General features: G+C 41.1%; 1 protein-coding gene across 1 annotated transcript in view; it reads left to right on the forward strand.

The window, feature by feature from the left end:
- Positions 1 to 16398, forward strand: part of WWC1 (WW and C2 domain containing 1) — a 78634-nt gene that overhangs the window by 52238 nt on the left and 9998 nt on the right. The window contains 8 exon segments of the mRNA XM_080995218.1: positions 3444 to 3533; positions 4986 to 5521; positions 8514 to 8622; positions 9091 to 9165; positions 10244 to 10330; positions 12776 to 12968; positions 14554 to 14703; positions 15562 to 15662. Coding sequence (XP_080851344.1) covers positions 3444 to 3533; positions 4986 to 5521; positions 8514 to 8622; positions 9091 to 9165; positions 10244 to 10330; positions 12776 to 12968; positions 14554 to 14703; positions 15562 to 15662 — 1341 coding nt within the window.

The raw sequence follows: 16398 nt of genomic DNA on the forward strand, positions 1-16398 counted from the left end.
ACAGGGTGAAAAGCCTCTCTGTAATTGCCATTCTTTAGACTTGGTGTGTGGGTGGATAGTACTTTGAGTCTGCAGTGATGTTTCTGACAGTCAGGCTTTTCTCGCTAAAAATGACTTGAACATGCTGTCCTTTATCTTATTTTATTTTTTGTGCATGATTTTATAGGCTTCTTTTTGTGCATAACTAACAGCCATCCCACACAAATGAACTAAAAACGTGTTTGTGGGGTTTAAAACCTCCTGACATCTGAAAAATTCCAGAATCCTAAGTGCATGTGATATTTATTCATCTCCTGCTGCCCTCCAGCTATTCGAATGCTGTCTAGATGAGAAAGAGGGACATACACAACTCTTTTTCTAAAAATACCACTTGATGCTTATTGAGGTGGTGCTGCTTAGTTACAGACGGCCATTTTCTCAAACATTCTGCTACATGCATCTTCCACTGGGACTATTTAATACATTTGGGTGAGGTGTGTACTGTGCTCCATGTTTTACTCCCCTTAATTTTTAAAAAATCATTAATATTTTTCCTATTATTCTTCCTTCCAATGTACCTATTCTTATAGGGCAGCTGCTGAATTGATTGATGGCTGAAGGTTGGGGAACTTTGTTCCCACTCAGGCTGCTTTAATAGATAGCGTTCAAAAAGAACATGAGCAATCTCTGATTGAATCTATCCTGAATAGTTCTACAGATCTCAGGGCCTTTTTAAAAGTCAAACTTTTTTAAAAATAATTTCCAACAACTGTTCTTACATTAGTAGAATGTTGTGTGGGTGGTACAGCATCACAGTTACCTCCCAAAATTGAAGAGACCACTAAAGGCATTGAGTGGATTCTGAATTATCTTCTAGGGACCAACAAACTCCTATAGCAGGTTCATCCTGCTTAATGGCTTTATTTACAATTAAGCAGTATCCAGAAATTAAGGTTTTCTAGCAAGCTTCATGCTTCCTTTCACGGGAGGGGAAGGCTGTTCCAAGGTATTTGTGTGGTGATAGACTCTCCTGGTTCCGCATCAACAATAGAAACTCTCATAGAAGCAATAGGGTAGTTTCTTCTAGATACTAGATAGCTACACTGTACGACCAGTCTCTGCTGCAACTCTTTAGTGGGATTTATTCCTATCCCAACAGTGCCTTGCAGTAGCCCCTTGTTGTGGAGGGAACTGTGAGGGCGAAGAAGGCTAGAGTCCTAAAAAACCATGTGGTGCCTCCAGCCTTACAGTCCCCATGTTTCTTGAAAAGAGGTAGGAGAAAGAACCAACTAATGGGCAGCTGGATACAGTAGAATATAAAGTAGAATGTGTTTAAAATAGGTGGATGGGAAAGGGAAGGAACTCAGATAGGTGTAAAATTTTAGTCAGTGTGTAAGAAACATGTTAAGCTCCTGCTTTCTGTTCTCGGTCTTCTCTCAGTGGGGAAGGGTCATGGCTCATTGATGTACACCTATGCTTTGCATGCAAGAGGTCCAGGGTTAATCCTGAGCCATCTGCACGTAGGGCAGTGAATGTCCTCTGACTGAAACCTTGGATGGCTGCTGCCAGTCAGTGCAGACAGTGTTGGAATTCCTGCTCCATGATTGCAGTCATGGGATTTTTGTCTAGCACATGACGGTGTATGTTTTGACTCCACAGAGTGGGAAGTGACGGAGACAGGATGTTTGTGTTGCTGTGTTCCATGAAGTGGGACTATTGTCCTTTGTTTTTTCTGTTTGCTGTCTGATGCTAGAGAGAGAGCGAGTCATGTTGCAGTGCTCCGTGTGTGTTTATATGTAAATAAAGTAGATTAGCCAAAATGCTGAGTTGCTGAGGTCTGTTACACAAGCTGCGAAGACTCCACAGACCCCTAAGTGTGCCGATGTCTGTTGGCATCGGTCGCTGTGATGTTCGGGCAGAAGAAAGCTTTTGAAGCTCCGGAACGATCGACCAGGAGGGAGGGAACATGCCAGTCGGGCATGTGTCTCTGCCAGGGTCCTACTTGAGAGTAGGACGAGCTCCTGACAACCAGTACTGTACTGAGCTAGCTGGACCAATGTCTGACTCAGTATAAAGTGTTCCAGTGTTCCAGGTTGCTTCTCCCTTCATCTCGATAATATCCTGAGTCTCTCACTTCTTTGTTCTCTCTTCAGTCTTTCCACTCTTGTAAGAATTTGTTCCACCTCTGACTTAATCTCCTCAACCCACACCATTATGGCAGCTCCTAACAGCCAAAAAAGGGATGTTCTAGACAAATAGTGGTGGGGTATATTATAAAGAGTTTCAGATGCACTTGTGGTCCTGCGCTGCTAGTAGTTTGGCTGTTTTCCCATGTGAACTACCGGTAAATGTATGCCCCTTGAATCCTCTAAAAGTTGTGGGGTGTTCTGAGGAACAGTCTTGTCATTGTGAAACAAGTGCTTGTCATTGTGGGGTGCTTCCCATTGTGAAACAAGACCTCAAGTCTGGTTCTTTTAATGTTTTTAGCATGAACAGGTCCTTGTAAGAACTGAGTGTGCAACAGCAAGGTTCTACATTTTTACACTCACTTAATGCTGGAGCATTCTCTGCTCCCCACCCTCGCCTCTGGCAAGCCCAAATCTCAAGGTGACCCTTGTTCTCCTTTCTGTCATATAATAGAGATAAATACAACGTGGCTTTAGTGTACCTTAGATGTGACAGGTTTTAACGTTCATTCACAATTGAAAAAACTTATTTTTTCTTAGATTTTTGAAATTATCTCACCTATTCTCTCATCTCCAAGAAATATTATTAAGTGTTCTCTTTAAAACAACTCTTGTATTCAGCCTGTTCACATAAGGAAGTGAGAGACAATCCTCCTGAAACACCTTACATATTTTTGGGTCCCTGCCAGGAAACACTAATCTTGCTTATGTAACAGATCTTTTTTTTCCTTCCTGAATAGTTTGCATACCTTTTGCAAAGACGAATAATGTAGAGAAGGTCAGGTGCCTTCTGTACGCAAAACTAACATGGCTGGTGATACTTTTTATTTTTCCAAACTGCCTTAAAGTTCTCTACAACCAACAAATCTTAAACTGCACCTGAAAGTGTGAAGCCAGAAGTGCAAGATGCGTCCGAAGTGCAAGATGCTGAAGAATTGTGAATTTCAGAAATTAAAAATAGTAATAAAGGAATAGTTATATAGATAGGAAGTTTCTTTGGGTGACAAACATTATTCCTATTCTGATCTATTTGACGTAACATTTATTGAGTTACACTATAATTGCTTTTAAAATGTTATGTAGCAAGAAGCTTTTGATGTGAAGTTGAATGTGAATATTAAGAACAAAATGCTGCTTTAACAAAATGCTGCTATAGACAGGGCTTTGGAGATGACACCCTGCCCATCTTCAGGGCATTGCATTGGAAGGGCTTACTATGGCCCCTTAATAGGATAATGCTTTGAGTTGCATTTTAAGATGGTTTTTTCCTGTTTGCAGATTGAAATTAAATAGTAAAAGAAACCAGTTGGTCCGAGAACTAGAGGAAACAACGCGATTAATGGCAATGTTGCACATCCAGCTGAAAAAGTAAGTTTTCCACAGCCTTTTTACACATACTTCACATGAATATTGGCTGTATACCCCTACAATTCTGTCTTATGGGAAACATATTTCCAAAACGGACTTGCTGCCAATCATAAAACAACACCACTTCTTTGTGCCATCTGCTGCTGTGTTAACTTTGGGATTGAAATAGTGTTGCAAAATGGTGTTTTCAAACATTGTTCTTTGCTTGAAATACAAGTAATAACATAAAGAAGAGTTGGTCTTTAAGGTGCTACAGGAAGGAATTTTTTTATTCCTAATGAATTGGTTATAGTGATTCACTTAGCTCAGTGTCCTATTCCCATCAATGGCCCACTGCTGGGCTTGCGAATCTCACAAGCAGGGCATGAATGAAACAGACCTCTTATTTTTTTAAACCCTTAGCAACTGGTATTCAGCGGCATATAGACTTTTAACATAGGCGTTCCATTTACCCATCATTACTAATAGTCATTGATAGTTCCGTTAATCTGTCTGACCCTCTTTAAAGCTATTGAAAGTAGTGATCACTATACCCTGAACTGTCAGTTCCATAGATTATTTGTGTATTGTGTGGAAAAATCCTTTATCTGTTTGATCTTCCTTAAGTGACCTTGCACTGCAATATTAGGAAAAGGAGAAAAAACATCAACCGGTTTCCCCATTGTCTTGAACCCACCCAAAATTATAAAGCCCTGAACATTAGCATGAGCAGATGCTTTTTGCTTTGGTGCAGAAAAGCTGCATTTGGTTTGCAATATATGTCTCAACCCCATGACAACCCAGTAACTACTATAAGGAGATGCAACTGGAGATGCAAGGAGCTGATGTGTGGCTGTGGGGCACAATACATCAACATGTCTCCTCCTGTAGAATTTAGATACCAACACAATATCTTATCTTATTGCATGCACCTAGCAGGTACTGTTATACAAAATGCATCTGTATTTATTTCATTTACTTCAAATATTTCTGTCTTGCTTTTTGATTGCATTTAGGCTGTTTTTTTTAAATAGGAAGCAGTTGATAATTGCTTTTAAATATTTTTTTCCTTGTCTTAAATATTATTCAAACAAAATGAAGCATCAAAACACACACACACACACACACACACACACACACAGTTTGGGATATCATATATATTCATTGGAACAAGATGGGTTTTTGCATGACAATGGAAGGTCATCAAGAAGTGGGAATCTGATGGATTTCCCGGTACACAAAGTTCCGGAGTCTGTTTAATTAAGACTTAAGAGTTTGTTGTCTCTTCACTCAATTTATGTCCTGCTCAAGGTAATGTCTCTCCTTATCCTGCACAACAACCCCATTAGTGGCTTAGACTTACAAACTGTGGCTGGGTGGGAATTTGAACCTAGGTCTCCCTGTTACTAGTTAGGACACTCCAGCTGCTATACCATACTCATCTCAGATATATTGCTCTCTCTTTTTTTGCAGCCTATCGTCTAGCATGCTTTCCCTGTCTTCTGGCAGCAGTCCCGGCTCTCTTGCATCCAGTAGGGGATCTCTGGTCACCTCAAGCCAGGATTCTTCAACCTCAGCCAGCTTTACTGATCTGTACAATGAACAGTTTGAGCAGCTGGACTCTGACTACCAGAGCAAAATGGACATGTTGCTTCTGGAGAAAGCCTCTGGTTTTCGGCCTTCAGGCTGCATCACTACTATCCATGAGAATGAGGTGGTGAAAACTCAGAAAACTGACGTTGCTAACCGTTTTCAGGCCCTGAGATCCTTATCTGGGACACCAAAATCATTGACTTCTTTGTCTCCAAGGTCATCTCTCTCTTCTCCCTCTCCACCTTGTTCACCACTAGTGATGGACCCATTCTTCACAGGTGATACCTTCACGGGTCAAATGGATTTTGAAGATACTGAAATAAACAGTGGTCTTTCTGAACTTAGTCTAAACACTGCAAGTGGCAGGAAGTACAGAGTGGAAGAATCTAAGACTGGTGTCAAGCATCTAGACCAAGGTAGAGTGACTGTTGCCCACCTCCTCACATTCAGCCAAATTATTTCCCCCCTTTAAAAACTGATTTTATTTAACAATACTTTTAAAATAAAACAACCTATAAGGCAAGGAACAACTGTAAAAATAAAAAAATGTTTTTAGATATACTAACCATCATAGGTGGAGACATTAGTGGAGGTGAAATTTTGTTATTAATGTGTGTCCAGAAAGAAGATACATTTAGTGTATTTGGTGTCCATAAGCAAGTGTCTATTCATTCAGCAGATCTCTCTCCCTCCCCCTCCCCCGCTCACACACAAATAGCTCTGTGACTGAAACTACAATATGTTCTTGAAAGTGGGAGAGGAGTTGGTCAAACATAAAAGCAACACCCTAGATGCAAACAGGCTGCTTCTGGCACAACTGTTTCTAATTGAAAGAGAAATAGTTAACACTGCAACTTAGTTATTTCTTTCTTTTATGGAAATGGTACACAGTTTATGAGTGCAAAGGATTCTAAAATCTTAATCAAGCAGCATCATCAAATCTGTATGTAGACTCCACACTCTAGGTGGATTCAGACAACCATCCTGTTGTCAGTGACTCTTTTTAAAGTAGTGTGGCATTAGGATTGCTGCTTGTATAACAACAACAACAACTATTATTATTATTGTTATTGTTATTGTTATACCCCACCCATCTGGCTGGGTTTCTCCAGCCACTCTGGGTGGCTCACAGCACATATCAGAACATACTAAAATATCAAACATTAAAAACTTCTCGATACAGGGCTGCCTTCAGATGTCTTCTAAAAGTCAGATGTTTATTTCCTTGACATCTGAAGGTGTTTCACAGGGAGGGTGCCACAGCCAAGAAGGCCCTCTGCCTGGTTCCCTGTAACCTTGCTTCTCGCAGTGAAGGAACCAGCAGAAGTCCCTCTGAAGAGGACCTCAGTGTCTGGACTGAATGATGGGGGTGAAGACGCTCCTTCAGGTATACTGGGCCGAGGCCGTTTAGGGCTTTAAAGGTCAGCACCAACACATTGAATTGTGCTCAGAAACTCACTGGGAGCCAATGAAGATCCTTTAGGACCAGTGGGCACTCCCAGTCACCAGTCTAGCTGCCGCATTCTGGATTAGTTGTAGTTTCTGGGTCACCTTCAAAGGTAGCCCCATGTAGTCCAAGCAGGAGATAACCAGAGCATGCACCACTCTGGCAAGTCAGTCTGCTGGCAGGTAGGGTCTTAGCCGGCATACCAGGTAGAGTTGATAGACAGCTGCCCTGGACATAAGAATCGACCTGAGCCTCCATGGACAGCTTTGAGTCCAAAATGACTCACAAAATGGTGTCAAATAGTCCACAACAAGATGGCCACAGAGCTTTTATTTTGTGAGCTTGCTGAAGGACTGGTATGTTGGAACTCTTTAGGTATTGCACAGTCCACCTACCCTGTAGACTTACTTGCTAATCTGTAAAAGAGCACCAAGTAGAATTTCAGTTAGTATCTCTAAGGTTTTGTTGTGTTAAGTAAGCATCATATTAATGGGTCACATAACCCTGATCAAGGAAAGATACTGGAATGGTGTTTGCCTTTAACATCGTGCCCTGAGCTTTTCCCTTCTCTTTTGAGCAATGGCCACGTTTGTAGCATGAAATGGTTATTATTCCCATTAGATCTTGCTAGTAATTAGTCTTAACCTTTCTTGGCTCCTTGAGAATGGCTGCGGCTGTTAAAGTGAAAGCTATAAGGCGCTAAGCAGATTAAGTGATTTGGGGTTGTTATTCAGTCAGCAGACATAATAATCACCACAGGTAGTTTATTTCAGGGCAGTAATGAGGAAAGCATCCACTCCCTGGGTTCTGCTCACACAGCTTAGAGTAGCGCAAAAGCTGCATGACTGAGTTACAGCCTGGCCTCCTGGGATCATGTGTCCTCACATGTTCTTGTAAGTAGAACTAAATAGCATATTCCCCAAATCTCCAGCACCCCTTCTTTAGTGAAATCGTATTTTTCCCCAAAGCTTTTTCTGGTCCCCAATTTCAGTATCTTTTATCTAGTTTAATTAACCTGAACAATGGAATTTGCCTTTGCTTATGTGTAGTTAAAAACTATCATCCAGATTTTTAAAAATAATAATGAAGTAGGGCTTTAAAGGGGGGGCAGGAGATAGAATGAACCTGTATCGGGAAAATATTTAATTAGAATAATTTCTGTCACACTTACTGGATTTTCTTGAGAAGCCACAAAGGTTGCATTCTTAAAAGACTGCAAATCTGTAGGTCCCATGTAGAGAAGTATTACCAGTAGTGAGCAGCTTAAGGTAAGAGGCATGAAGGTGAGTTGCAGAACATGCCACTGTCTTAGGATAGTAGAACAACTGAGGCCAAGAATTAATTTGCGGTGGGCTCACATACTGTCTTGACAATCAATGTACAGAACTTCTGTAATTGGCAGGCTGCATTTGACTTGCTGGGTCTTATGCTGTGTTGGCCTTGTCTTATTTACCTGATCATCACTTTGTTCTGCAGAACATCTGCACAACTGACATCTATTTTTAAAAAACATTCTTGATCTTAGCATATGAAAGTGGTGTATACTGAGTCAGCCCGTTGGTTCATCTAGCTCAGTACCATCTATCTGCATCCCTTCTCCAAGACTTTATGTCAGAGTAGTCAACACGCTGCCCTTCAGATGCTGGTAGACTCATACCTGTCATCAGTACCTGCTACTCTGGCCAGTGGTCAGGGAAGATTGGAATTTTAATCCAACATCTGGTGGGCTCCACATTGGCTACCCCTGCCTTAGGCAAAGTTTTTGTTTTTGTTTTTTAATTCCCAATATAACAGACTTGGTTGCAAACATTTTAAAAGTTCTGTCTATTGTCTAAATAAAAGGTTCTTTTTAAGGGGATAACAACATACAAATTAAGGATTAGTCTTTCACTTGCTGATGCATCCAACTCATGATAAAAATGATCAAAACTGCTTTTCCTTTCCTCCCTCTGTTTTTGTAGGTGTAAGTATGGTTGAAGGAGCTGCGCTGAAGACAGCCTGTGTATCAGCTGCAGTGTCAGATGAGTCTGTGGCTGGAGACAGTGGAGTGTACGAAGCATCTGTGCAAAGGTACTCTTATGTTTTACATGGGATACATCCTAACCAAATCAGACAGTGTGACAAGGGAGCTTCCAGGATTTACCGTATTTTTCCATCTATAAGACACCCCCATGTATAAGACCTCCCCCTATTTTTGCGGACTCAATTTTAAGAAAATGAGGGGAGATGGCCCAGAGTTGTTGAGCTTCTCTCCCCCACACAGCTGCAGGCAGGAAACACTCCCTAGATGGTTTCCCGCGCGTAGTGGCATCAGGGGAAGTTGCGCTCCCGCCAACTGGCTGGCAGGCGCACCGCTCCCCCCCCCCCCCAGTCCACTATCCATGCATAGGACGACCTCAGTTTTTTGACATGATTTTTGAGTCAAAAAACCTCGTCTAATACATGGAAAAATACAGTAATTGTTTTTGTGGAATGATTCGCCCAACTCAACCCCAGTATTGCAGACATTAAGCCATCTAAATGTCCTCTTTTTTCCAGGCCTTGTGTGCCAGAAGCTGTTGTGTTTGACAATGAAGATGCAACTAAGACTGCTAAAGTTCAAATTTCAATGAAGTAAGCTGAGTTATTTCTCCAGTGTTTTGAACTAATATCTTAATTAATTTCCAATACTTCTCCCACTCTGGAGTCTTTTATATTGTGCAAATAACTTTCAGTGTTCAACAATTCATGTAATATTTAGTTAAATAAATGGCATAAAAATATTTTTTGGATTTGCGTATCTGTGGTGTTGATGGGAGAATATTGCTGACTTGATGACAGGGCCTCAGAGTACAGGCCTCTGGTACTTCTTAATACAGTATCCCTTGCTTATTTCAGCATAGTGTAAGTCGTGGGAGAAATCTAACTGCATGATGGGCTGCCTGCTTTGAATACATTTCCCTCCACCATATTGTTAACAATGTTAAACATTTGTATTCACTTTTATAGACAGAAAGTGAATTTCCCAGTCCTATTTTGCATTTTAATGGACCCCTGAGTAAATTAATTCTGATTTGCCAAAAAGTTTTGTCACTTCATCTAGCAATTTTGTCTCTGGCGCTGTGGGTAAAACCTCAGCGCCTAGGACTTGCTGATTGTCAGGTCGGCGGTTCGAATCCCCGCGGCGGGGTGCGCTCCCGTTGCTCGGTCCCAGCGCTTGCCAACCTAGCAGTTCGAAAGCACCCCCGGGTGCAAGTAGATAAATAGGGACCGCTTACTAGCGGGAAGGTAAACGGCGTTTCCGTGTGCTGTGCTGGCTCGCCAGATGCAGCTTGTCACGCTGGCCACGTGACCTGGAAGTGTCTTCGGACAGCGCTGGCCCCCGGCCTCTTAAGCAAGATGGGCGCGCAACCCCAGAGTCGGACACGACTGGCCCGTACGGGCAGGGGTACCTTTACCTTTACCTTTAATCCTAAACTTAATTACATAAATTAAATCCCACTGTGTTTGGTGGTAAATATTCTTGTGGTTGTAGACCTGTAGTCCAATCTTGTGTGTGCACTCAGAAGTGAGTTCTACTGTTTTCGGCTAGTCTAAGAGTACACAGGTCTGAAAATCAGAAAGTGTCTTAGAATATCAACAACCTCTTTTGTGATTAGGGTCATTTCTATCACTGCCTACAGTTATGTTTTCTCTTTATTTTCCAATTTAGGTATGATGAGAAAAATAAGCAATTTGCAATATTAGTTGCCCAGATGAATAATGTGCCTGTTCTCCTGCCACAGCAAGACCAGAAAGTGTAAGTAAGTGGAATGACATGCTGGACATGCCTGTATAAGATTGTGGGAAGGAGAGGGGGAGAGCGAGACAGAGAAATCAGTATTGAATAAGCTGACTATCAAAAGATAGATAAGTGTCAACTTTAGCATATGGCATGGGAAATTGGAATTATTTTCTAAAATTTGTTTCATTCCTCTGTGCTTTTGCAGATTCATTGTCTTTTGGCTAATTTGTTATGAAGGCAATTGACCAGCTCATAAAGGATCCATTTTATTGCTTGCAAGTGTGATAACCCAAATATGCTTACTTCAGTTGTGAAGTAAAACTGTTTGTTGTTGTTTATGTTGTTGTTACCCTAAACTTTAATTAAGGAGTCTTGTTGGGCTGCAGTCCTATACACGTTTACATGGGAGTAAGCACCACTGAACATGGGGAGGGACTTGATTCTGAATAGACATATAGAGTGGTACCTTGGTTCTCAAACGTAATCCATTCCGGAAGTCTGTTCAACTTCTGAAACGTTTGAAAAGCAAGGCGATCCAGAACCAATAACCAACAGCTGTGTCAGATGTTTGGCTTCCGAAAAACGTTTGAAAACCAGAACACTTACTTCAAGGTTTTCGGCATTCGGGAGCCAAAATGTTCGAGTACCAAAGTGTTCAAGAACCAAGGTTCCACTGTATAGGATTGCGCTTATTAAGTCAGGTACAGTGTTTTATAGGTACAAAAATTATATTAAATTAAAGTCCCCACTCCCAGAATGCATTCACAATTTAACTTGAAATGAAAAGAACAGTGCTTCCAAATGTGTGAAATAGAGTTTCCACACTTTAACTGCTACATCACTCTTTTGGGGTATAATCTCCATAATTGAACATTATGGCTACTCATTATCCTGTAGTATGAGGAACCAAGCAGCAAACTACTCTATTTAGCATAAAGGACTTCTGCTTGTGCAATGGGACTCCACCCCACTTCCTGCACACCCCTAACCTCCCCCCCCCCAAAAAAAAATCACTCTGGAGGGAAACCCAAAGCAAAGTGGGGTGAGAGTTCAGGATGGGGGAGAGGAAGTCCTATTGCATATGCAGAAGTTCTTTCACTTAAAGTAAGTTGGAGTTCTTGTTATTAAATATACCAAGAAAAAAGCACACCAAGAACTCAGGCCAATATAAGTTTCAATCTCTATTTGAGTTTGTAATCCTTGTCAGAATACATACTTCTGAATGGATTAATTTTTGTTACTATTGATTTATGAGTAGGGACCACTCCTACCGTTGAAACTTACATTGGCCTGAGTTCTTGGTGTGCTTTTTTCTTCGAAGTTCTTTCACTAGTATTGGATACAACCCATACAAAGGAAATAGGATGGTAAATTTCGCAATGCAGTGGTATATATTGGTATAATTGGATGTTCTGCTGAATCATAATTTCAGTAGTGCTGGATCCAAAGCATTCCCATTCACCTGACACACACCCAGTTTAAGGAGCGGGGTAGAAGAGGAGAGTACACCGCTGTAGTGCTGGGAAACCTCTTTTCCTCCAGCCACTCCCCCTTTTCCGCCTTGGCTAGTACAGGACTTAGCAGAGCATGGGGTTTGGTAGCTGTAACAACCATAGATTGTCCTTCTATCTGTCCTCATTGAATAGCTCACAGAAGCCTCTGTGAAATACAAAAGTTAGAAGGAAACTTCCATGGAGCACATACAAGCAAAACTGCAAATGTTAAAAGCGTTAAATGTTAACTGACCCAGCTTGGTTAAGGAGTACTCGTCTTGAAAATATTTTCTCGGAAGCATAGGAAATTAACTATAGTAGTTCCGAGTCAAGATTAAGCATAAACTGGAGTTAATAAATGGGTTAATGGATTAATGCATGCATTATCTGACTATAGTCTATTTGTAAATGTTTTTCTCTGTAAAAGAATAGTAATGAATAGTTCTGGGAAACTGTATAATTATCTGTCCTAATGTCTTCCCATAAGGGAATTTCAGCAAGCTGTTGTTTGCTTTATGTAGATTATGTGGCTCATCACAGTTTTCTGTCTCTCTTCTGTCTGTGTACAAAAGATGGGAGAAAATAATCCAAGACAGAAACAGAGGTTTTTAGACAGTCTTTCCCAGATATTTTCACATGCCTGTAGCTCGTACACAATCTTCCTGTCTTTAATTTCTGACTAAATTATGCTAATAAATGAAATTTCATATATTTCATCTTGCCAGCTCTGTATGATAGATATCCAACAGAAACCCTGCTGAAATAATTAGACGTTGTAAAATAGCAGCGCCTACTATATGGCTACTGTTTCAGGGCAAGTATACAACAGCATAGTGCTCATTATTATATTTGGGATTGATCCTGTTGCTTATGCAAAGTTCTTGTGTGGGGACGCTGTGCCGAACTGTAATATTCTCCGCATATGCTTGTAAAGTAAATAATGCTGATTATAGCTATTTTTCAACAGGAGTGTTCGTGTGGCTATTCTTCCTTCTTCTGAAAGCACAAGCTGTTTGTTCCGCACAAGCCTAATGGAAGCATCAGACAATCTAATTTACAATGAATTATTTTGCGTTGCAATCCCTTATTCTGTATTACGACAGAAGACATTAAGGATTGATGTCTGCGCTTTGAATAAGTACCACCTTGAAGAATGCTTGGTTAGTGTTTGTTTATGCTGTTCTCTTAATGCTTTTAGTGTTTAAACTATCATTTGACTGATAGATAGTTCCCTGTATAACTATTACATTATCAGACAGAACTTTGTAACTATTTTCTGGAAAGTAATAATTTTATTTATTTATTTATTTAATGCACTTATATCCCTCCTTTTAAGGTATTTGTGTCAGTGTTTATTGATACAAGGATAATGCAAACTGCAAACCAATGAAAACAAGCTCATATATTAAACAACTAGAGCTGTAATCCTAAGCATGTCTACTCAAAAGCAAGTCCCATTTAGTCCCATGGTGTTTGTTCCTAGGTATATGGGCTTAGGATTGCAGCCCGTTATAATAGAGACGTCTGTTATAAGAGACGTCTTTGAGAGACGGCTTGGTGTTCCTCGCTGTTCATTGATTTGTTTGATTCTTTGTTTGACTCTGATACATATAAATGTAAAGGTAAAGGGACCCGTGACCATTAGGTCCAGTCGTGGCCGACTCTGGGGTTACGGCGCTCATCTCGCTTTATTGGCCGAGGGAGCTGGCGTACAGCTTCTGGGTCATGTGGCCAGCATGAATAAGCCGCTTCTGGCGAACCAGAGCAGCGCATGGAGACGCCATTTACCTTCCCGCCAGAGCGGTACCTATTTATCTACTTGCACTTTGACATGCTTTTGAACTGCTAGGTTGGCAGGAGCAGGGACCGAGCAACGGGAGCTCACCCCATCACGGGGATTCGAACCGCCGACCTTCTGATCGGCAAGTCCTAGGCTCTGTGGTTTAACCCACAGCGCCACCCGCATCCCTATAAAAACCGGCATCCCTATATTTTGTGAGATGTGTTTTATGATATATACATCATATTGAAGTGGCTTATTCGTATATTTTGAATGACATCATAACCGATTATATATTTACTAACAGTTATTAGCCAGTGTGTTGCATTTGCATTTTTGTAGATTGTTATAATAGTATCGACTATAAACATGAAGCTAGCATAAAACTGTTAATAAAAACTAAGCAGAACAAAAATTACAGATATATGTATTTTTACCACTGGTCTTCTTCTGTCACAATGAATTTATGAATGCATGACTTCAAGTTCTTGCCATAAGGTTGCACACTTTCATTTTGTTCTCTCTTAATGATGGTACCCTCACAAGCACCTTGGGAGCATATGGGACTGCCGGCAGATGCAGCAGGCAGTGCTTACTGAAGCGACTTATTTGTGTGTCTGCATGGGTCAGTTGATATTGAAAAGTGGATCCCAACACAAATATCCTGGGAGTGCCCATGGCGCTTGAAGCAGGGGTTGCACTCATGCCGAAGTGCTATTTCTGCAAACTGGTCTTGCCAGGCATGCTTGTAGATACTGCCGGTGTGACTTCCCCACTGTGGGGCTGGCAGCTGATAAAGGTGCTGCTGCAATTATGGAAATCGTTATCTGTGTAATGCAGAAATTGCAAGGGAAGGAAAATTATATACGTACCTCAAGGTCATGCATTTCTATCAACATATGTTTTCATTGCTATTTGAATGTTATGAAGATGTCCATTGCTGCTCTTTTTTTTTGTTTCTGCAGGGAGGTGCACAAATTAGCCTCGCTGAGACTTGCAAATCTGGAGAGAGGTCAACGCGTTGGTATAACCTCCTTAGCTATAAATACCTGCAGGCACAAAGTAAAAATAAGCAAGATGATGTCTGTTCCAAACTACCCTGCACTGAAAAAATGGTAATAACTTGTGAATGAAGATGTTTTGCACAAGCCACACTACAATTTTTCCATGTATAACGCAAGGGTTTTTGTTTTCAAAAAAATAGTTTAAAAATTGGGGGTCATCTTATACACAGAACATGGGCATCTGGGGGGATTTTTTAAATATTTAAGCAAATGTCTGGGATTTTGGCTTGGGCAGGCTGAGGCGGTCCCTCCTGCCACCGTCCCCTCCTTCTCCTTTCCCTGCTGGCTGCGCACTGGCAGCTAGCTCACCTCCTGCAGCCACTCTTAGCTCAAGCACCAGAGGGAGAGCAGCCACTGCCAAGAGCTGCCTCGGCTACCTCTCCTCACCCTTCTTTCCTTTTTTCTCTCTCCCTCAAACCCCCGCCCCGCCCCGCTCCTCGCCTTCCTTGGCTTGGTTTGCTTGACTGCATGGCCTGGCGCAGACTGGGCCTTGGTATCCTGCTTGGGAGCTTCCTGCCTATCACTTCCCTGCAGCCACAGAGGGGGAGCCTCCGCCTCTACTTCTGCACCACTGCATGTACCTCACGCTGGAAATTTTGAGGGCAATTGGCCAAAAAACATATCATCAACTTTCTGCCGCTGTCGCCGATCGTCCAGATTTTCCCTTCTGTTTTAGGGTTTTGTTTTCTTAATTTTGGGTTCAAAAAAATAGGGATCATCTTATACACTGGGGCGTCTTACACACAGAAAAATATGGTAACACCTATCAGAAAATGTGAAGCTTTTGTTTTTCGCTAAACTGTGTACTTAGCTGGCAGAATACTATTCTCTGGGTTTCAGTAATGATAGCTTCGGTTGAAACTAAATGGACATTAAGAAATAACAATGTCATTAACTCATTCCCCACAGGACTCTGTATCTGCACTGCTGGAACAGACTGCTGTTGAACTCGAAGCTGTAGAGAAAAAGCTAGAAGAAAGCAGGAGCACTTTACTTACTAGTGAGAACTGGTAAGTGATATGAAGCTGTTGTATTACAACACTGCAGTGCTGTAGTTTCTATGGGCTTTTATGATAATAGTAAAAAGGAAAGAGTTAAATTTAAGGTAAAAACATGTAGTCAAAACATGTAGTTGTGGTAGCAATTTTGCCCATACCCTTCCCTGAATTCCCCATAGAAGAATATTTCTCTCTAACCATTTTTCAGAAATGAAGGAGATAACAAGGTTAAAAGTTAAATTCTTAACTTTTAGAAGTCAACCTTTGCACTTCTAATTTTTGAAGAAACTGTATTTTATTTTTTTACCTAAATTGAATGCATAGGCTCTAGTTTATTCCATTAATAGTGTGTCGCAACAGAGTGTAGCCTAATCAGTTTAATTTGTTTAAATTAGTTAGATAAAAAAACTGCTAAGGTTTTCCCAGAAATGCTGGAGTGGTGCTTTTATTATGTTCAAAAAAGAATCTGTGTGATTGCCCTTTTGAGCCAGATTGTGTCTGATGATCACTTTATTCATATGTATAAGGCAAGTGAAATACTCATTCTAAATGTTCTGTTTATAACCTCTTGGGCTTGGGCTAAGCCCAACTCATCTTATACATACCTTTTGGAGACCTTTGTTGCATATTGACATGGAAGCGCACAACCTTTGTATTAACCTGCGTGAATCAACCCAGTATAGTGAAGCATATTCACAATTGGTGACTCATATCCCTGATGACTATATTCCATGCAACCAAGATGACT

The sequence above is a fragment of the Podarcis pityusensis genome, assembly GCF_964106645.2.
Source record: "Podarcis pityusensis genome assembly, chromosome: 2".
Lineage (NCBI taxonomy): Eukaryota > Metazoa > Chordata > Lepidosauria > Squamata > Lacertidae > Podarcis > Podarcis pityusensis.